Genomic DNA, 20,779 nt, shown 5'->3' on the forward strand with positions numbered 1-20,779 from the left:
GCAAAAGTAGAGCTCGATTGACTCAAGCTAGGATCCATAATTGCAAACAAAAGACATGGATGGATAGAGCATAACATGATTAACAAAACTCCTTTACTGATCATCCTCAAAAGAGGCACGGATCACTAGGAAACAAGCTGAACATATGGCATCATGAACTAAATAATCCCAGACTTTGTGAAAACAACTAAGTCTCTGAAAACAGATTTCCCGGGTGCCTCACTTTGCAAGCTTGCACAAGTCACCACACACATCCTAAAAATGCATGGTTGCACCTCTGGAAAGAAGACAAAATTCTTAACAAAACATATGAAGGACTCACAGGCATAGCATGCACACAATAATCATGGCAAAAATGACAAAAGTCTAAGATGAACTAGCAGATCTGACAATTAACTCACGAAGCCTCCTTCTAACAGCATTTTGGCATCAAGATGAACTCAAATGAAAATTGATGCAATGGAATGAAATGATGTACTCCGTCGAGCGAACATTTTGAATATATCTAATATGTCCAGAATCGGAGCTACGGATGCAAAGTTATGAGGTGTACCTGGCGGAGCGCTCATAGCGTATGTATACATAAAACCATGTGAGGGTTTACACAATGTGTCATAAGGTGAGCCGGATCTTATGCTCTGAGAGATTCACTGTTCGATCGGGCAGCTGTTGATCCTAGACCCAGCGATTCATTCTCGGAGCCGCGCAGCGGACTTGAGGAAAGTGGCGAGGAGTCTGTTCGGAGTTCTCGTATCACGAGGCCGGGTGCCGGACACGCGTGTGTAGCAGAGGTCTGGTCTCGCGGGGTCCGATTTGTATCCGGCCACATCGGCCTGGGGCTCGCGACTACCTCGGCGGCGAGAGACGGGCGGTGCTGGAGCGACCCGGCGAGGGTGAGACTTCCGCGATACAAGGGCGGCGGCCAGTGCGTAGTGCGTGAGTGCCGTAGGGCAGCTTGTGCCGGGAAGGACCACAGGCGCCGGCTTGCTCTGATCTCCTCGACACGAGAGGCGAAGACACGGCCGATCGACAGATCCGGGCGAGCGTGCTGCTGGTTTGGGCTCGCCGCGGAGTGGCTCCGCCTTCAAGAGACGCTTGGCGGGCCCTTGCGGTGTCAGGCGCGTGAAGCATCGCTCCTCTGGGTGCCGGCCACACGTAGCAAAACCCGCACTCATTTGGACTGGCCTGCGGACCCATAGGGCACAAGGGGATGCGCGGCTGTCGGATCGACCTCCATAAGAGCGCCTAGCCCCCCCGCGTGTGTTCGTGCGCGATCTCTCGGATGGCTTCTTCGCCGCGTGCCGATCCGCGCTCTTATTTATATAGAGGTTGAGCCAACGGCGGGAGAGGACTTCCGGAGGAAGCGGCCGGGGAAGAAGCGGCGCGGTGGCTCTGCCGCCGGAGCCAGAGGCGAAGGCGGCGGGGTCGAAGTCCGGGCGGCGCGCGGTGGTTGGGCCGCGGGGGCCGGCCTCAGGCCTGGCGGGCCCTCGCGGTGGGCGGTGAAGCGGTCCCGTGCCGGGGACATGTGGCGGCAGCGGATAGGGCAAGGGGAGCGGGGCGGACACGTCCGGCGCCGGCGGACGTGTCCGTCGGTGGCGGGATGCGTTTTTTTAGGGTTGGACGGGGAGAGATCCGAGATCCGAAAACGGGGGGGGCTATTTATAGGCATAAGTGGAGTTGGGAGAGTCCAAATGAGGTGCGGTTTTTGGCCACGCGATCGTGATCGAACGCTCTAGGACATGGAGCAGAATTTGGTGGGTTTTGGGCCAAAATGGAGGGGTGTTGGGCTGCAACACACACGAGGCCTTTTCGGTCCCTCGGTTAACCGTTGGAGTATCAAACGAAGTCCAAATGATACGAAACTGGACAGGCGGTCTACCGGTAGTAAACCAAGGCCGCTTGGCAAGTCTCGGTCCAATCCGGAAATGTTTAGTCCCCACACACGAAAGAAGGCTAGAAATGACCACCGGAGGAGAACGAAGCGCCGGAATGCAAAATGGACAACGGGAAAAATGCTCGAATGCATGAGACGAACACGTATGCAAATGCAATGCACATGATGACATGATATGAGATGCATGAAAACGAAAACAACACACGGAGATAAAGACCCGAACCCGAGAAATCAATATAACTTAACGCCGGAAACGGCAAGAGTTGGAGTACAAATAGGGAAAGTTACATCCGGGGTGTTACAGTCTGGTCCCTCGCGTCACTTTTTCACTCAAGACTGGTCCACGAAGTTTTGCCTCTAACTTTTGCATATGAACTCGAATTGGGACAATTTTTATATCGAAATCAATCGGTTCGGCGAGACGAAGACAATTCATGTAGATCATTTTTTCATATGAGGTCGCCTTGGGGGCTTAATCGACCAAACTGTACTCTGAATATAAAATCTTGGTACTTTGAGCATAGTTTCGGCCTTTGAGATGAAATCGGACGGCGATGACCCAAACTTCAAAGATGTTCATATCAACAATACGGAACTCCTTCATGTAGATCGCTTCTCCATTTAAGGTCATCTTAAATAAGTTCTTGACCGTGCCAAAATCGGGTGTCAACAATAATGTCCCTCTAAAAAATGGTATGCGTGATTATAATTTTAATTCAATTACATATGATCGATACATCATTATATCTACTATTAAAGAGGAGTATGTAGGTTGTCTCGTCCGCTTCCCTTTCTTCCAATCATTTCATTCGTTTCATCTCCACCTTCCCACCTCGCATGCACCGTTCATTTTTTTTCTATTCCGGGTTGATCCGTCCTCACAAGCTCCTCATGTCCCCACCTCTCTCCGTTATGTCTTGGACTCCCCTCGCACGGAGGGTTCCTCTGCTGTGGAGGTTGCGCCGCCACTGCAAAATTCGTCCTCCCATGCTCGACATACAATCCCTTTCATGGTGGTGGTGGTTCGACACGAACACAGGGAGAAGGGATTAGGGGCTGAGAGCGGGGCGATTGGCGAGGCGCTCCTCCTTGGCGGTCCATGGGAAAGTGCGGTATGAAGGAGAGAGGGTACCATGGCAAAAGTGAACTGGGTGTCAACCGGTTTTAGATGACAAGGCTCCAACGAGGAATGTCTCGTTACAGTGGGAGACCGAGCGGGAAGGAGAGGGTCCGACAAAAAAAAGAGAAGGGTGCGTTGTAGGGTGAGATTTTCTTGTTGGGACCACATGTTGACGATAACATGACGGATAATCCTGATAAATACATTTCTCCCCGACACATGGGCTGGATTTAGAGGAGCCCAGACTATCCAACAGGTTGGATTTTGAGGAGCCCATTAGATGCTTGTTTGATGTCCGACGGATGTATACGAGAGAGAGAAATGAGCTTCAACTTTTGTTACGACCTTAATTATTTGTTTGAATTATTTATATGTATTGTAGCCCGTAGCAACAGTCGGGCGTTCTGCTGGTAAGTACTTTCTACATCCGGATTTTTTTTTGAAACAAGGCAAAAGATTTGCCATTTTCATTGATTAAGAGAGAAGTTTTAACAGTACCCGCAAGGCGGGGGAAATGAGTCTACTCTCGCGGCATTACATTACACAGGTGTCTAGCGCCTGCAAGCGCCCAAATACAAGCCTCCTCCTTTATCCTAACAGTGACCATGGCCACCGTGGCCACCGTGGTAGCGACATTCGGAATATTCATTTTCACGACAAGTATTTTAGGACGGAGGGAGTAGCAGAGATGACATATAATGGCATCGATAGAGAATTCGTGCACGCGCAAGGAATTTGGTGGGTGAAACGGACGTGCACCCCGGCTCGAGGCACCAGCGGAGACCACGTACCGAACCGCAAAGCCAAACCAATACCAGTCAGTCGGTCACGCCGCTTATCCAGCGGCACGTCCCACAGAAAATCATGCCCAGTTGCGGAGTTGCCCACAGTACACACATCCGTCGCTCTCCCACCAAACATCAACCGTGGAGGTAGCAAAAGAAGGCACGAGAGAAGAAAAAAAGGCACGAGAAAATAGCCATCTACACACCGGGTCAGAGGAAGATACAATCTGAATCTATGCACGCCGTGCTACGATCTGAATATACACTTTACAGTTTACACAGTGTGTATGCGATCTGGATGGCTGAATCAAAACCACAGTACCAGCACTAGCGAGAGGGAAGAAGTGGTTTGGCAATGCTTGACATGTCCGGCTGCTTTTAGTCAACCAGGCCACCGAGGTTTCCAGGGGCCCTTGAAACGAAATCAGCAGCAGCAGCCGGTATCTCCCGGCGGTTGGTGAGCCCTCCGAAAAAACAGAGTAATCAGACACCACCTGATTTTCTTCTGTCTGAAATGAAATGAACATCACAACCCTTTGCATCCTCTCTCGTGTCATCACTCACTCTGTTCTTAAATATAAGTCTTTTTAGAGATTTCAATACAAATTGTTGAATTATTTGGGTGGGCCTAACCCATCTAATAATTTTAAAAAAATCTCTAAAGACGCATGTGGGTTAAATGACACTAGGTGTGGTGGGGAATTTAGTCCAACCCCACTATTAGAGAAGGAATTGGACCTTTTTATAAGAGATTCTCTTCCACATTTTATTGGAGTTTGAGAATATAAGAGGCCCTCGCGCATTTCTCCTTCGCCGCCCGCCCCGCCCCGCCGAAGCGGCACGGGAACGAGCCGAGCTCATATCTATGCATTTATTTTTACCGGTAAGAAACGAGCCGAGCTCACATCTATGCGCTTATTTTTGCCGGTCAGAAATGGAGAGTCATTGATAGGTAAACCACGATATGAGACGTCGGATCGTGGGCTGTTATCGACTCGGAGCCCACGTCTCTCCACGTGGCTGCACATATATATGTGGAGCGTCTGCCAACCCTAGCCGTCAGGCGAAACAGATCGCATCTCTGCCTCCATGCCCACGCCGTTCCATTACTGCTGCTGCCGCCGGCCACTCCACCTCGTTCACCGCGTACACGGTTGACGGAAGAGCAGGTCTCCGAAACCCGCCTCCTCGGATCCTGTACGAGAGACAGACAATTAGGTTTTTGGGAAGCAACTACGCGACTGCTCGCCTCTATTCGTCTACTTCCTCTACGTTCGCGTCGCCTTCGTCATCACCATGTCCATGGACGCCGAACGTGCCGCCGCCGAGAAACCCGAAGCCGACGAAGGCCGCCAAGGACGCTGCTGCTGCGGCGGCGGCTTCTACCTGGCCTACTGGAGGGTATAACTTGTTTATCCCGCTCCTGTTGATTTCTGTTTTAGCCATTCTAGTGTTATACATAGATGTGTCTGCAATTAGCATAGTACTATGTGTTTGCATGATTGAATAACAATATGTGTTTGCTTCTGTCAATGCCATGCTAGTGATCTATTTTTGGATTAAATTAATAAAAAAATTGCCTATTTACTCAACACAAACTACGTAACGATGTATATAGACATATTTTAGAGTGTATATTCACCCATTTTACTCGTATGTAGTGCATATTCAAATCTCTAAATTGACTCGTACTCCCTCCGTTCCTAAATATTTGTCTTTTTAGAGATTTTAAATGAACTATCATATACAGATGTATATAGACATATTTTAAAATGTAGATTCACTCATTTTCGCTTCGTATATACTCCCTCCGTCCGCGAATAAGTGTACTTCTAACTTTTGTCCTAAGTCAAAGTTTTAAATTTTGATCAACTTTATAGGAAAAAGTAACAACATTTATGGCATTAAATTAGTATCACTAGATCCGTTTCGAAATGTACTTTCATAATATATACCAATTTGATGTCATATATGTCATTATTTTTTTCTATAAAGTTGGTCAAAATTTGAAAATTTTGACTTAGGACAAAAGATAGATGTACACTTATTCGGAGACGGAGGGAGTAGTCACTTGCTAAAATCTCAAGAAAGACAAATATTTAGGAACAGAGAGAGTATTTAAGAATGTAGGTAGTAGGTTGGTTGAACTGTGGCAAATGTTCTGCTTTGAAGGTTAGCACAAATGAGCATCAGCATGATGACAATCCCATGGATGCCACTAGCCCACTACTACTGATCCACTACACCAGTAACAGTACAATTTATAATTCAGAAGAACTGAAGAAGTACCTCAAGAAGTTCAGTCTGCCTGCCCCCTGCGTCTCCGACCCCACTCACCTACCACCAACCGCCCCCATCGCCTCCTTCCCTTCCACCACCGTATAAAGTCGCTGAGCGCCACCAGCACCACCAGCTCCACCACCGTCTCCACCAACCCCAGAGCAGAGCAGAGCAGAAGCAGAGTCGCGGCAGCCACAATGGACGTGGCGTCGCTGCTCCCGTTCGCCATCGCGCTGGTGGCGATCCCGATCTCGCTGGCGCTGCTGGACCGGCTGCGGCTGGGGCGGCTGCCGCCGGGCCCGCGCCCGTGGCCGGTGGTGGGCAACCTGCGGCAGATCAAGCCGGTGCGGTGCCGCTGCTTCCAGGAGTGGGCGGCGCGGTACGGGCCCATCATCTCCGTCTGGTTCGGCTCCTCGCTCACCGTCGTCGTCTCCACCTCCGAGCTGGCCAAGGAGGTGCTCAAGGAGCACGACCAGCAGCTCGCCGACCGGCCCCGCAACCGCTCCACCCAGCGCTTCAGCCGCAACGGCCAGGACCTCATCTGGGCCGACTACGGCCCGCACTACATCAAGGTGCGCAAGCTCTGCAACCTCGAGCTCTTCACCCAGAAGCGCCTCGAGGCGCTGCGCCCCATCCGCGAGGACGAGGTCACCGCCATGGTCGAGTCCGTCCACCGCGCCGCCGCCGGCCCCGGTAAGCTGCCATCCCAGATCGCACGCCCCTCTTCCTTTTCTTTTCCTTTTTTCCTTTTTTTTTCCTCCACCGCACATTTCGGAGACAGACAGGTGTGCGTGCGTGCCATTTCGGAGAAAGCGGGGGTGGTTGCTGCAAAACAAAGGGAGGGAGGTATCTTCTGTCTGAAGAATCGTTAGGCGAGTGGAGGTGGTGTCCTCGTGTTTGGTGGGTTTGGTCGACCAATTGCTCTGCTCTGTCGTGTTGACTAGGCAAAACGGTGCCGAACATGAGTCTTGCAACCAATCTTGATTGTCTTCAGCACCAAATTCGCAATGGATCGCAGGAACAGTGTCGTACTTTGCTAGAGTACCGATTTGGTGCTATGGTAAACAGGGTTGATCTGTTGAAATGCCTCCATGGGGTGCATTCCTGTTGAGTGGCCACATGTCAAGCGCGTTGCTAGAGTACTGAATCGTTAAGATATGGAATAAATAAACGTAAAATGTAGTGACACCAATCAATCATCATCGGTCAGCTCTAGTGTGTTGAGGAGCCTTGAGTTTATTTTATTTTTCCGCAGACTGGATCTCAACACGATCATGGTGGTTGCACGTTAGTATACAAGTAGGCTGCCCTTCACATGAGGCTTAGTACACATGGGGTTAGTAATAGTAATCTTGATTCTACATGCCGGTTAAGCTTCAGGCTAAGGCAGTTTGCTGCTTTCTGCATTACTGTAAGTTCAGATAATTCGATGCCACAAATAGACCATGACGCTACTCGATCCCTTTATCAGTAGAACAGTTTGTCTTATTGTGTACTAGCGCCGAGCTGAGGATCACCTGAAAAACTGTATGACATTTTGGCCTTCCAGTGAGTCAGTGTTATGATAAGCACACTCCTTGTGGTAATGAGCCGTTTTTAATGACACTATGCTATTTAAGGCTCATGGCATAATACTTGTTTGGCCAAGCCGGAAATCTTGACTTGACTATCATGGCCACACAAATCATATATAGAATTATAGAGTGCTATTTTTATCTTATCTTGAAATTTCACCCATTCAACGGTTGTAGCTCTGTATTGGCACAGAACTGATGTAGTTTTGGTGTACAATTTGGGATAAATTTATATGTTGTGAATTTAGGAGCAGCTTACCTTGTACTGTTTGGCAACAATACCCATGTTTTATCTGCCCAAAAATCTTATCTTGATGTCCGACAGACGGAGCTTTTATTAATAGCAATGGACATATACTGGTAGATGTACTAGAACGGATCAGATTGATGATAGCTTCAGGTGTGAGTTTGATTGCAATCAGTATAGGCTTTAGTCCTTAGGCAGTGTTACTATAGCATTTGGGTTATTGGTATTTGATTGAGAGCAGTTAGTCCTGACCGTTATTCATTAAGTTAACTGGTATCACAAGTCCAAAAACTGGGAGTCCAAGTATGTGAAATGATTTATCATGGTACTAGCACGACGACATGTTAAGGAATCTTTTTTCAGTACGCAAAGTGGAATGCTTGGTGTGCATTAGACATAAAGAAGTGGCAACACATCCTTCCTATTACATCTCACTGGTGGTCTCTGGTTTGTGGTCAGTGGCACACATACAAATTACAACTTACTTTCACTTATTGTACTGTGCATTATGCTCCAAATGCATGGTGTCTCATCAGGAATATGCTAGACTAATTAAACGTCATTTGATGCCTCCCTCTGCCTCAACCCTGTTATTTCAACCTTTTTAGGAATATTTCAACTTTTTTTTTGCCCTTCTCTTTCTTCCAAATACATCTGGCATCGCGTTAATTTCATATTCAATGTGTGTTTCAGTATTAATGTACTCCCTCCGTTCCTAAATATTTGTCTTTCTAGATATTTCAACATTTTGCTCCGTATGTAGTCACTTGTTGAAATCTCTAGAAAGACAAATATTTAGGAACGGAGGGAGTAGGTATATAAGCATAGCCTTCTCTCTGATAACATGTTAGTGTACTCTAGGAATATAAGCTAGCAGATATACAGAAGAAGAAGAAAAATACAGGTTTAGCTTTATTTTCTTGGGACATTCTTTGTCAGTGAACGCAAACATTTGTGCCTGGTGTGTGGGTTTGCTTGTGTTCAACTGGATATCCACATGGATCCTTTGCGCCAATGTTTAGGTTTTTGCGGTTGCTGTGGAAAACACTAATTGGTTTATGCCCCTTACTTTTACGTTATGTTAGGTTTTTGGTATAATTTAGAAGAGCATTTATTGTTCTATTGTTTGCTCTTGCTGTTAATTCATGAGCCGGCCTCACAAAACGGAAATATGGCATATCCCACATGACATACACAATGTAACGGTTTATATTACCTAATCACTTTAAACCCTAAACTAGCTTGGGCTCTTTCCCAACAGTATTGACTATTGAGTTTTAAATTAACTATTAATATATTTTTTCAGGTAATGAAGGAAAGCCATTGGTAGTGAGGAATCACCTTGCTATGGTGTCCTTCAACAATATAACAAGGCTAGCTTTTGGGAAGCGGTTCATGAATGCAGATGGTGACATTGACGAAGAAGGGCAGGAATTCAAGCTTATTGTCAACAATGGGATCAAAATTGGTGCATCTCTTTCTGTTGCTGAATACATTTGGTACTTGAGATGGCTGTGTCCACTTAATGAGGAGCTTTACAATACCCACAATGAGAGAAGGGATCGTCTGACCAAGAAGATCATTGAAGAGCATGCACAGGCCCTCAGGGAGAGTGGTGCCAAACAGCACTTTGTGGATGCTCTGTTCACTCTCAGAGAGAAGTATGACCTTAGTGATGACACAGTTTTCGGACTTCTATGGGTATGTAGGATGCCCCTTTATAACTACGTAATTTATCTTCTTATATTCCATTCTCCTGTTTGTTTCAAATGAGATCCCCTGCTAATTTTTAATGTCGAATGGGATAGCAATGCCTTCGTAGTTCTTCCATTCTTTGCACAAATGCTACATAATAGCTTTCATTAAATTGATTTATTTATGGATCAAGAGAAATCTCATTAAGTTTAGTTAGATTCAGTAGGTAAATTTAGGTGAGATGCCACTATCTCAAGGTTGTTGTAAGATGCTGGGATTGGAAAATGTATGTTTACTTTCGAGTTGGAAATTAGGTAGTGCTTTATCGTTACAATCATTCAACTACCAAAAATGCTTTGCAAGAGTCTGCAGGCTACTCAGCTACTCCCTCCGTATCAAAATATAAGACGTTTTTTGACACTATCAGTGTCAAAAAACATATATTTTGATACGGAGGGAGTATTTATTAAAAAAAATCATTGGATGCCTCTTCATATTTCTATCTTGCACATGCCAAACTTAAAAACTTGTTCATACCGGTAAATCAATACCTTAGAAGTACACAATATATGCTATTTACTGAACTTCAAGCCTGGTAATCTCATTTGGCTTTTTATACGTTCTTAGCTCTTACCAAGTACCATCCCCTTCTTATGTTCAGGACATGATCACCGCCGGAATGGACACGACAGTCATATCAGTCGAATGGGCCATGGCAGAGCTGGTCCGGAACCCCAGGGTGCAGAAGAAGCTGCAAGAGGAGCTGGACAGCGTGGTCGGCCGCGACCGCGTCATGTCCGAGACCGACTTCCAGAACCTGCCCTACCTGATGGCCGTCGTGAAGGAGTCCCTCCGCCTGCACCCGCCGACGCCGCTCATGCTGCCCCACAAGGCCAGCGCGAGCGTCAAGGTCGGCGGCTACAGCATCCCCAAGGGCGCCAACGTGATGGTGAACGTGTGGGCGGTGGCCCGGGACCCCAAGGTGTGGAGCAGCCCGCTGGAGTTCCGGCCGGAGCGGTTCCTGGAGGAGAGCATCGACATCAAGGGCAGCGACTTCAGGGTGCTGCCCTTCGGCGCCGGCCGGAGGGTGTGCCCCGGCGCGCAGCTCGGGATCAACCTCGTCGCCTCCATGATCGGCCACATGCTGCACCACTTCGAGTGGTCTCTGCCGGAGGGCGCCAGGCCGGAGGACATCAGCATGATGGAGTCCCCCGGGCTCGTCACCTTCATGGGCACGCCGCTGCAGGCCGTCGCCACGCCGCGCCTGGAGAATGAGGAGCTCTACAAGAGGGTCCCGGTCGAGATCTGAGCGGCCTGTGCTGCTTTGCTTGGAGTGTTGCGCTGCTTTCAGCTAGGTGCTGGATGGAGCTCGTGTTGTTGTAAATCGTGAGGTGTTTGACTGCCTTTTGAATGAATCTCATAAAGCGACGACGGCAGATCGCAGATCATTTCTCCCTTTATTAGGTGTTCCTTCGGATATAATAGTTTTGTTTTTATGTTAATAACAGTTTAACACAGCAAATCATTCTAGACAATGTATTTCTCCACATAATATATCTCTTCTGGACTGAAATTCGGCACTGATTGCACATTTTAGGCCCTGCTAAGAAACTTTGGAAACCTGAGGTTTGTTTTGTTGTTCATGGGCCCATTCCATTTCAATTTCGTTTTCTTCTCTCACGGTAATGTTTATCGTTGTCCCCCGAGGATGTGTTTTGTTGGGAATCAAGTGTAATGAATGCTGTGTTCAGATGTCTGTATTGAGGTCCCGAATTGAATTTGGATTTGGATTTTCCCAAACCCCCTCCCACCGCGGCGCCAGGCACATCTCCTCGCCGGCCTCCGTGTCTCCTCCTAGGGAAGTGAAAATGGGACGTCTATTCATCGTCACAATGTGTGGATCTAATATTATTTCTTTGAGAAGGGGAATATATTAACACTCCTGTTTCGGTACACCCCCCCTAAACACAAAGACGGTTCAGATTAGCCCATACCTCTTCATAAATAAGGGCATAATAGGCATTTTTTATAAACTCTTTTTTTTAGAATCACGTATAGGCTGTACATTAACGGACGTGCACACCCTGCCGTGCTGGGCTGGCCCATTCAGCACATTCATCCGTTCTTTTTTTTTTGAAACCGCAAAAAAAAGAAGCAGGATTCGAACCTAGGTCCTTCACAATAAGCACAGCCGCAATAACCAGCTAGGCAACCGGGCCTCCAGTATAAAGTAAGTATTTTTATACTTGAAATACAACACTGGAAAAGCCCAACATTTTTCTGGTTGTCTTTTTCATTTCTTTTTTGTTTCTTAAATGCGTGAAGTTCTTATAATTCGTGATTTTTAAATCGAAAATGATGACAAAATTTCAAATTCTTGATTTTTTTTTCAAATCAGTGAACTTTCTTTCCCCAAAATTGATCAGTTTTCTTCACAAATTCATGAACTATTTCGCAAGTTGGCAATTTGTTTTTGAAAATTGTTGGTTTTTTTATAAATTGATGAACTTTGTTTCTAAATCAATGGATTTTTTAAATTTTGTTATTTTTTTCCAAATCAATGAACTTAATTTGAATTATTGATGAACTTTTTTCAAAATCAATAAAAGAAAAGAAAAACAAAATAATATAGAAACCCATGTAAAAACTGAAGAAAAAACCAGCCTGGTTGAAAAGAAAAACCAGAGTCTTTCTTTTTAGCGTTATATTTGACGCACTACAAAAGATGGAAAAAGGAAACTTAGACCATGATCAACGGAGGTGTTCGAGTAGGCGAGATGGCTCCGTCTAAGAGCACGTCGTTTCCCGACATGCTTGAAATGGCCCCAATTTTTTTCATGCCTTGTATGACCAATTCAAGGCACCATGCCAAGTTGTTTTGGTTTTCGACAAATTTTACATTTTTCGTAGTTTTCTCGGTAAAAAAATGCTCGATAATGGGAGGTCATGTCGCAACTTGCATACGGTGTCAGAAATCGTACAAACCTGGATGGATGACTACCATGGTCATGCCCACCTGCTTGAAAAGGTTGGGATCATTTTAAGAATGTCCAAAAGTAGCCCATGTTTAATGAAGGGGTATTCAGGTTGGCTAGAAGGCTCTACCTGAGGGTGCGTTGTTTCTCAACATCCTTCTAAAGGCCTAATTTTTCCACCTACTTCTATGATCAAATCAAGGCACCATGTCAAGCTGTTTAAGTTTTCTACAATTCTTTCAATTTCTAGAGTTTTCTTGGTGAAAGCAAGCTGATAAAATGACCGGACGTGACAGAACATGCATATGTTGTGGGAAATTCATTCAAACCTGGCATGGATGCCTACCATGGGCATGCCCGCCTACTGGAAAAGGTTGGGGTGATTTCATGCATGTTCAAAAATAGATCATGTTCAACAAAGGGTGTTCGGGTAGGCGAGAAGGGTCCATTTCTTCATCTTTTTTGGTGAGGAAATTGGGCCATTTCAAATATGTTGAAAAATAACGTGCTCTTAGATGAACCGTTCTGACCTTACCGAATAATCTCCATTGAACATGGTGTTTTTTGGACATCCTTGAAATGACCCCAACTAATAAATACAAAGGGATAAAATTGAAAACAGTAAGTGTTTTTTAAAACATTTAATAAATATTTTATATTTTTATTAAATCACTAGTTTAAAAGGTTTGTTACAACTTGTATTTTGGTATTCAAAAAAGATAAAAATGAGTTAACAAAATAAGAAATCAAATGAAAAAACAGAAAATAAAATAAAATGCTTAGGCCTTGGCCCAACTAGGCGACGACATTGCTCTCGTCGGGCACGTGTTGGGCCGGTCCAAGAGCTCACGGATTTGAAAAGTTCATCAATTGTTTTAAAAATATCCATGGATTTGAATATTTTCACAAAAAATCGAAATAAAGTTCACTATGAAATTTGCAAAAAAGTTTTCTCGGTCTTGGGAACCTCGGGTTCCCAGCCATTTTTTCCTGTTTTGGGACCTTCTCGGAGGTCGTAAACCATGTTTTTCTTTTTCTTTTTATCTTCTCTTGTGTTTATTTGTTTGTCTTCTTAGACTTTTCGTTTATTATGTTTATTTTTTATATTTCTCATATTTTTTTTTCAGAATTCAAATTTTGTTCATATTTTTCTTTTTTTTCTAGAATTCCATTTTTTTACTTTTTTCAAAAAATGTTCGTGTTCGTATTTTTTTATTTTTTAAAAAACTGTTCGTATTTTGACATTCTGAGCATGTTTGAAAGGCATGAACATTTGTTTTGAAATTTATGTACAATTTTTAAAAATACAAATATTAGTATTTTATGAACAAAACAGGAAAACTAGAAACCCTAAAGAAAACCGTGCAAAAAAAAAGACATAAACTAAAGAGTGGAGGTGCTGTGTTTTTTTGTTGGGCACAAGAAGTGGAAAACAAGCCAAGACAGCAATTCTGATGTGCTGTCCCGGATGGTTTGTGCGGCTACACGTAGCGCGTGGGGGCTGTGGTTCGAATCCAGCCGATGGCATCTATTTTTTGACAATTAAAACTAAAAAAACGTAAATGGGCTGAGCCTGTGGTTCGAATCCAGCCGATGGCATCTATTTTTTGAGAATTAAAACTAAAAAAACGTAAATGGGCTGAGCCCATCAGGGATGGCTGTTCGTCGGGTATTATAAGAACCTGCAGCGTATATACGTTCTATGTAGGAAAGTGAATACAATTTGTGAAAAATCCATACTACCCTTTATATGTTTTATGAGGGGGGGGGGGGGGGTGTATCGAAGCACTTCTCATATATTAATATCAAGTAGATAGCAATCACACCCAGCCTCTGCACTAACAAGATGTCTAAAAACATCTAGGATGCACAATGTGGATCTAATATGGGTCTTACAACATAAAGGTGTTACACCATTGTGTTGTCGAATGCGTGACACAAAGATGAAAGATCAGAAGCGAATCACTTGCACCTACAATTTTTTGGCACGCATGCAACGTACCAGGCACAAACAGAGGACTACGACACAAGCACCAGGCAACTCAACACGCATGTACAATGCACAAAATACAGAAACTTGCATTGTCTTGGCTACTATCTAATACCAAGGCGAGTCAGGGACTGCGGTGATGACGCTCTTGACCTGCATGTACTTGTCGATGGCCATCATCCCCTGGTCCCGGCCGAACCCGCTCATCTTGTACCCGCCGAAGGGCGCCTCGGGGTCGAAGGCGAAGTAGCAGTTCACCCACACGGTCCCCGCGCGAACCGACCTCGACACCCGGTTGGCTATGTCCAGGTTCTTGGTGATTATCCCGGCGGCCAGCCCGTACTTGGTGCAGTTGGCCTTCTCTATCGCCTCATCGACCGTCCTGCAGAGTGCAGACACAACCGGGCAAAAGGGCACTTGGTCAGACAGACACTAGAAGGACATGATTCAAGAACCAGTTTAGTTTCCGTCAGGTGACATTGTGAAAGCTTTGGCGTACTTGAACTTCATGAGGGACATCACAGGGCCGAAGATCTCGTCTTGGGCGATCTTCATGTCCTCCTGTGGAAGCCATGTACGTGAGCATGTGATAGTGTCAAACCGTCAATCCATGTAAATGCATGTGATCGATGTACAATTGTTTTTCCCTTGTGTGAGTAATATGATGTGCACACCTTCTTTCTTGTGCATCTGTCTAGAAGTTAAAATTACCTTGACATCTGCAAATATGGTAGGCTCAATGTAGTATCCTTTGTCGCCGAAAGGTTTACCGCCGGTGAGCAGAGTCGCCCCCTCGCTCTTGCCATGCTCAATGTACCTCAGGACCCTCTCAAATTGCACCTTATCAACCTAGATTCAAGCAAAGCAATGGTTGAATTAATCATATGTGAACCTAGGAGTAGTTTTTTGGCGCGTTTTCCACGAATTTGAGCATGGCTAATCAAGAATGAAGGCATAAATGTTACCTGGGGACCCATGTTGGTGGCGACATCGAACGGGTCTCCGACTTTCCAGTTCTGGGCGGCCACCACGGCCTTCTTCACGAACTCGTCGTAGATCCCTTCCTGAACATAAACACGAGACCCCGCGACGCAAACCTCTCCCTAGAAGTTCAGATTCAGATAGCAGTATATATTATATGGTCAGTGTCTGCCTTTTGCTCTGTGGAATTGTTTACTCTTGGTAATTCTATCGGTCTGTGAAGAGAATGACATCTATTGGAGTACCTTGTTGAAGAAGATGGCAAGCCTCGAGAGCTCGACCGCCATGTCAACGTCGGCGTCGTCGAAGATTATCAGAGGCGACTTGCCGCCGAGCTCAAGCGACACCGTCTTCAGGTTGCTCCGTGCAGATGCCTCCATGATGAGGCGGCCCACTTCACCAGAGCCAGTGAAGGCAACCTGATCGATGTGGTGGTAGAATTATCTTTCATTAGGATAGTGTAAAGTGTAAACAGAGCAGAAATGCATGGCACAGAGCAAGTAATGATCATTTGTGCACTGCTCACGCTGTCAACGTCCATGTGGGAGGCGATGGCGGCGCCGGCCGTCGGGCCGAAGCCAGGGACGACGTTGATCACTCCGTCCGGAATGCCAGCCTGAAACATGCATGATCATTGGGCAGGTTGAGTTTTGCTAGTTCACATCGACAGTGTTTGGAATGGAAGGGCGTTAGCTTGCAGAGTCGAGACGAGATCCATTAATTACCAGCTTTGCAAGGTGCGCATAGTAGAGGGCGGAGAGGGGCGTCTGCTCGGCGGGCTTGACGACGACGGTGCATCCGGCCGCGAGCGCCGGGCTGATCTTGAGGAAGAACATGAGGCTGGGGAAGTTCCAGGGGATGATGATGCCGACGACCCCGATGGGCTCCTTGAGGGTGTACCCCTGGTACTTGCCGGACACGCGCAGCGACTCGCCGTGGATCTTGTCGGCGGCGCCGGCGTAGTAGCGCAGCATGTGCACCGCCGCAGGGATGTCGATGATCTTGCCCAGCAGCAGCAGCTTGCCGGCGTCGGCGCCGTCCAGCGCCGCCAGCTCCTCGGTGTGCTGCTCCATCAGGTCGGCCAGCTTGTGCATGGCCCTGCCCCTCTCCTGCATGCATGGATGGACGCCGGCGACCAGTGAGTTGCCAGGCAATTTGTCGGATGAGCTACAACGACAGGGCCGGATTACGTACGTAGCCTGACATGCGGGGCCACTTGCCGTGCTCGAAGGCCTCCCTGGCGGCGCCGACGGCGAGGTCCACGTCGGCCTTGTCCGCCTCTGCGACGTGGGCCAGCACGTCGCCTGTCCGTGGGTCCCTCGTCTCGAACGTCTTGCCTGAAAAACGTCGAAATCCAGCAGCAAATCACGTCGGCATTTCTCCCTCGTTTGTGGCCACCCGCCGCCAGCGTCGACCGGTAGCCCTCTGTCGACCGGTAGGCGGTAGCAGTGGCAGTAGCATGCATAATATTCTGTTCTAGCCATGAATTATCTACTAGAATTAATCATGAACTTGCCTAATATTCCAACAACATGCATACACAAACATCCAGTGGCGGCAATTAGAAATCAAAGAGATAGAATGCCATGTCGCAATAATTCTGCAAATTATGGGATGATGTGTACATCTGCTTCCGTTGAATCTCGTGAACGTTTTTTAAAGCAAAGAATCTCGTGAACATGACAGAGACAACTTTTGGCCTGAACGATGGAGAGAGCAAGCAAGCGATATTTCACAAGCAAAGTCATAGGTTTCTGGGCTTCATCCGCAAGGATATTAGGCAAGTTGGTCCGTATCAGTGACAGCGAGTAGAATACATTTGCAAAGTCAAGAAAGACATGTGTCCCTCCTCGTGGCGTTCACTGTACCCAGGGAGGCAGAGGGGAAGGAGAAAATTATAGTACGTCTTAACTTTATTCTCCTTTTTATTGCCTTTTGTTTTTCAACGGGTTATTTCTCATATTTGTTTTGGCGGTAGCAACGGAAGATGTCTCTAGCTAGCTACTGCAGTTCCGAGAGAATATTCACACTGATTTTTCCATGACAAGTCATTCAATCCTCAGCAACAACGACCGGCGAACCAAGCCAAGCCACAATCAAATTTAATTTCGGTTGTGTTTATTCCCCGTCGTACGCGTTGAAGAAATGTAAGTACGAGCGATTGGTCGAACACACCATGCATTATGAAGGCTAACTTGGTTCAGGCCAGGAATATCTAAAAAGTGGCTACAAAACATTCACGAAATCTAGCATGCTGTACGTGCTTGCATGAACTGTATATCCACAAATTTTCGTCAGAGAAATATATTGACATATAGTCTTCCCGCAAAAAAATAAGAATAAGAAACTACGAAGTCTTCCCGTAAAATAAAACTATAAAGCCAACTATGGTTACTTTTTCGCGGAGTTGCCAGAATGCAAATGTATTCATGAAACTTAAGGTGAGCACACAATACCGAGTCATGTAGATTTCGTACGGCCAGAATCTCGTAAAGAACAAAAAGAAGATATTTCATAGAGCTGGGGGAGCATATATAGATCCTTTATCGATACCAAGTTGAGCAGTTCGAACTGGCAAAGAAAACTCATGTGTGGAATTTAGCACCTCAGTTGGATCACCTTGTTTGGGACGTACTGATTACTAGTGCTAGAACACAAAGGAATAGACGATATGTCAATCTTATCGACATGCATCTTCGTCGGCGAAGACGACAAAGGGAAGATATAGCCAGCATAACACACATGAATCTTTTCACATGCACAAACTAATTGATCATGACGACGTACCCGAGGCGGCATCGACGAACTCGCCGTTGATGAAGAGCTTGGTTTGCTTGATCTCCGGCACCACCGCCACCATCTCGTTGCTCCCCATTGCGATGCGTGTCTCAGCTCAGCAACACAACCTTGAGTGGGTTGGCTCTGCCGGCCAATCTTTCTGCTCCTCTCTACTGGAAGGTCCTGTGAGAACTAGAGTTTCTTATGTAGAGAGAGCTATGGTGTCTACGTTTTTCCCTTCGTTTTAGAACAGTCTGGCTACAGCTTAGAGAAGTGCTGGTGGGACTTGAAAACTCTCTTCTCCTCCACCTTGTATGGCACCTAGCGCGTGGGGCGGAGACAGGGGGCGGCGAGCAGGGGAAGACTTGTTTTTGAGATAGCAGCGGAAGACTTTCTGGTATACGTTAGTTTTTTTCTTTCTTTTAGCGAATGGTATACGGTTTTTTTTTGATTGTGATAACGTCCAAACGTTCTTTTTATATGGAGAGATCCGAACGATCTTCCCACTCGATCGCTAATCTCACCAATCACCAGGCCACAAGCATCTCTCTCCAAAAAAAAAAAAAAACCAGGCCACGAGCGCATGTTTTCTGTTTTTTTTCTGTCCCCGCTCGATCGCTAAAACCACCAAAGCATGTTTTTTCCCTCGTATACTTTCTTCTCCTTTGAAAAAAAAATTGCGTGCAAAGAGGATTTGAACCTAAGACCACCGCTTTCAATGGCTATCCCTAATAACCATAACCAATTGGACTAATGAACCATCTATGAATATTCACCGATTGACATCTAATTTGTATACATATAACTATGTTTGAATTAACAGAAGTAGGACTGCTCATGCTAGATCTACCAGGCTACTTGTGCTAGATTTATCAGGTAATGCACACCAAAAACTACCAGGCTACTCATGCTAAAATATCAGGATGTTAAAAATGTTAATGTCCAAGATACCATGAATTTTGAACGTTAGTTTATCGGGTCTGTCGCTCAAAAACTACCATTTTGTTTACACAAAAATTACATATGTATATTTCAATACCCTTCTCCCTCGGTTCAATGTTACCACATGAGTTATCCGGGGTGTTTTTCAACAGCTTTTTTCTCGAGTCAAAAATAGTTACCATGTCTGTTCTAAGCAAGTTATCAGCTCTGTTGTGCTACGTTATCATGCTAGTATACATGTTTACGCGCGCGCAGGGGGGGGGGGGTGTTTCAACAACTTTTTCCCCGAATCAAAAGATAGTTACCATGTTAAGTTATCAGCTTTGCTGTGCATATATTATCATGTTAGTACACATGTTTACCGGGGCTGTTTTTCAACAACTTTTTCCCCCGAGTTTAAAAATAGTTATCATGTGTATGTGCTAAGTAAGTTATCAGCTACGTTGTGCATATATTACCATGCTAGTACACATGTTTACAGGGAGAGGTGTTTTTCAAGTCAAAAATAGTCACCATGTCTGGGCTAGGCAACTTATCAGCTTTGTTGTGCGTATATTACCATGCTAGTACACATGTTTACCGGGGGGGGGGGGTGTTCCAACAACTTTTCTCCCCTAGTCAAAAATAGTTAGCACCAACTCTGTTGTGCATATATTATCATGCTAGTGCACAAGTTTACCGGGGGTGTTTTTAACAACTTTTTCTGAAGTCAAAAATAGCTATCATGTCTGGACTAGGTAAGTTATTACCTCTGGTGTGTGCATATTACCATGCATGAGTTACCGGGGGGGGGGGGGGGGGGGGGGGCTCCCCCCAAATTCAAAGTTAACGGCTGTGTTTGTACGTATGTTATTAGATCTGCGGTGTGTACATTATCACGTTACTTACACATAAGTTACCAGGATATGCTTTCAACAACTTTCCCCCCGCCAAACTAAAAGTTACCACGGTGTTTATACCTAAGTTATCATCTCCGTTGTGCGCAAATTAGCGTACTATTTAAACAGAATTTATCGGGGTATGTTTGAAGAAAATATGCCCTAGAGGCAATAATAAAGTTATTATTTATTTCCTTATATCATGATAAATGTTTATTATTCATGCTAGAATTGTATTAACCGGAAACATAATACATGTGTGAATACATAGACAAACAGAGTGTCACTAGTATGCCTCTACTTGACTAACTCGTTAATCAAAGATGGTTATGTTTCCTAACCATGAACAAAGAGTTGTTATTTGATTAACGAGGTCACATCATTAGTTGAATGATCTGATTGACATGACCCATTCCATTAGCTTAGCACCCGATCGTTTAGTATGTTGTTATTGCTTTCTTCATGACTTATACATGTTCCTATAACTATGAGATTATGCAACTCCCGTTTACCGGAGGAACACTTTGGGTACTACCAAACGTCACAACGTAACTGGGTGATTATAAAGGAGTACTACAGGTGTCTCCAATGGTACATGTTGGGTTGGCGTATTTCGAGATTAGGTTTTGTCACTCCGATT

At 45.6% G+C, this 20,779-nt stretch overlaps 2 protein-coding genes across 2 annotated transcripts; one reads left to right on the forward strand and one right to left on the reverse strand.

Moving 5' to 3' along the window:
* The first annotated feature begins 6,156 nt into the window (after positions 1 to 6,156).
* Positions 6,157 to 11,168, forward strand: LOC125522601 (cytochrome P450 98A1). Its single transcript, XM_048687650.1, has 3 exons — positions 6,157 to 6,772; positions 9,207 to 9,601; positions 10,257 to 11,168. The coding sequence occupies exons 1-3, from the start codon at positions 6,277 to 6,279 to the stop codon at positions 10,902 to 10,904; spliced, it is 1,539 nt and encodes a 512-aa protein (XP_048543607.1). The 5' UTR covers positions 6,157 to 6,276; the 3' UTR covers positions 10,905 to 11,168.
* Positions 11,169 to 14,348: 3,180 nt separating this feature from the next.
* On the reverse strand, positions 14,349 to 18,644 carry LOC125522611 (aldehyde dehydrogenase family 2 member C4-like). Its single transcript, XM_048687658.1, has 9 exons — positions 18,329 to 18,644; positions 16,736 to 16,878; positions 16,267 to 16,650; positions 16,068 to 16,157; positions 15,787 to 15,960; positions 15,526 to 15,663; positions 15,272 to 15,409; positions 15,060 to 15,121; positions 14,349 to 14,942 (listed from the first exon to the last, which is right to left on the reverse strand). Exons 1-9 carry the CDS (start codon positions 18,414 to 18,416, stop codon positions 14,669 to 14,671), a joined length of 1,491 nt encoding a protein of 496 aa, XP_048543615.1. The 5' UTR covers positions 18,417 to 18,644; the 3' UTR covers positions 14,349 to 14,668.
* Positions 18,645 to 20,779: the final 2,135 nt, after the last annotated feature.

The sequence above is a fragment of the Triticum urartu genome, chromosome 1 (genome assembly GCF_003073215.2).
Source record: "Triticum urartu cultivar G1812 chromosome 1, Tu2.1, whole genome shotgun sequence".
NCBI classification, from domain to species: Eukaryota; Viridiplantae; Streptophyta; class Magnoliopsida; order Poales; family Poaceae; genus Triticum; species Triticum urartu.

Coding starts and splice junctions, on each gene's coding strand:
- LOC125522601 (XM_048687650.1), top strand. CDS start 6,277: ATGGACGTGGCGTCGCTGCTCCCGTTCGCCATCGCGCTGGTGGCGATC. Junction 6,773..9,206: donor CCGCGCCGCCGCCGGCCCCG/GTAAGCTGCCAT, acceptor ATATTTTTTCAG/GTAATGAAGGAAAGCCATTG. Junction 9,602..10,256: donor CAGTTTTCGGACTTCTATGG/GTATGTAGGATG, acceptor TCTTATGTTCAG/GACATGATCACCGCCGGAAT.
- LOC125522611 (XM_048687658.1), bottom strand. CDS start 18,416: ATGGGGAGCAACGAGATGGTGGCGGTGGTGCCGGAGATCAAGCAAACC. Junction 15,664..15,786: donor TTGCCATCTTCTTCAACAAG/GTACTCCAATAG, acceptor CTGAACTTCTAG/GGAGAGGTTTGCGTCGCGGG. Junction 15,122..15,271: donor CCATATTTGCAGATGTCAAG/GTAATTTTAACT, acceptor TGGCTTCCACAG/GAGGACATGAAGATCGCCCA.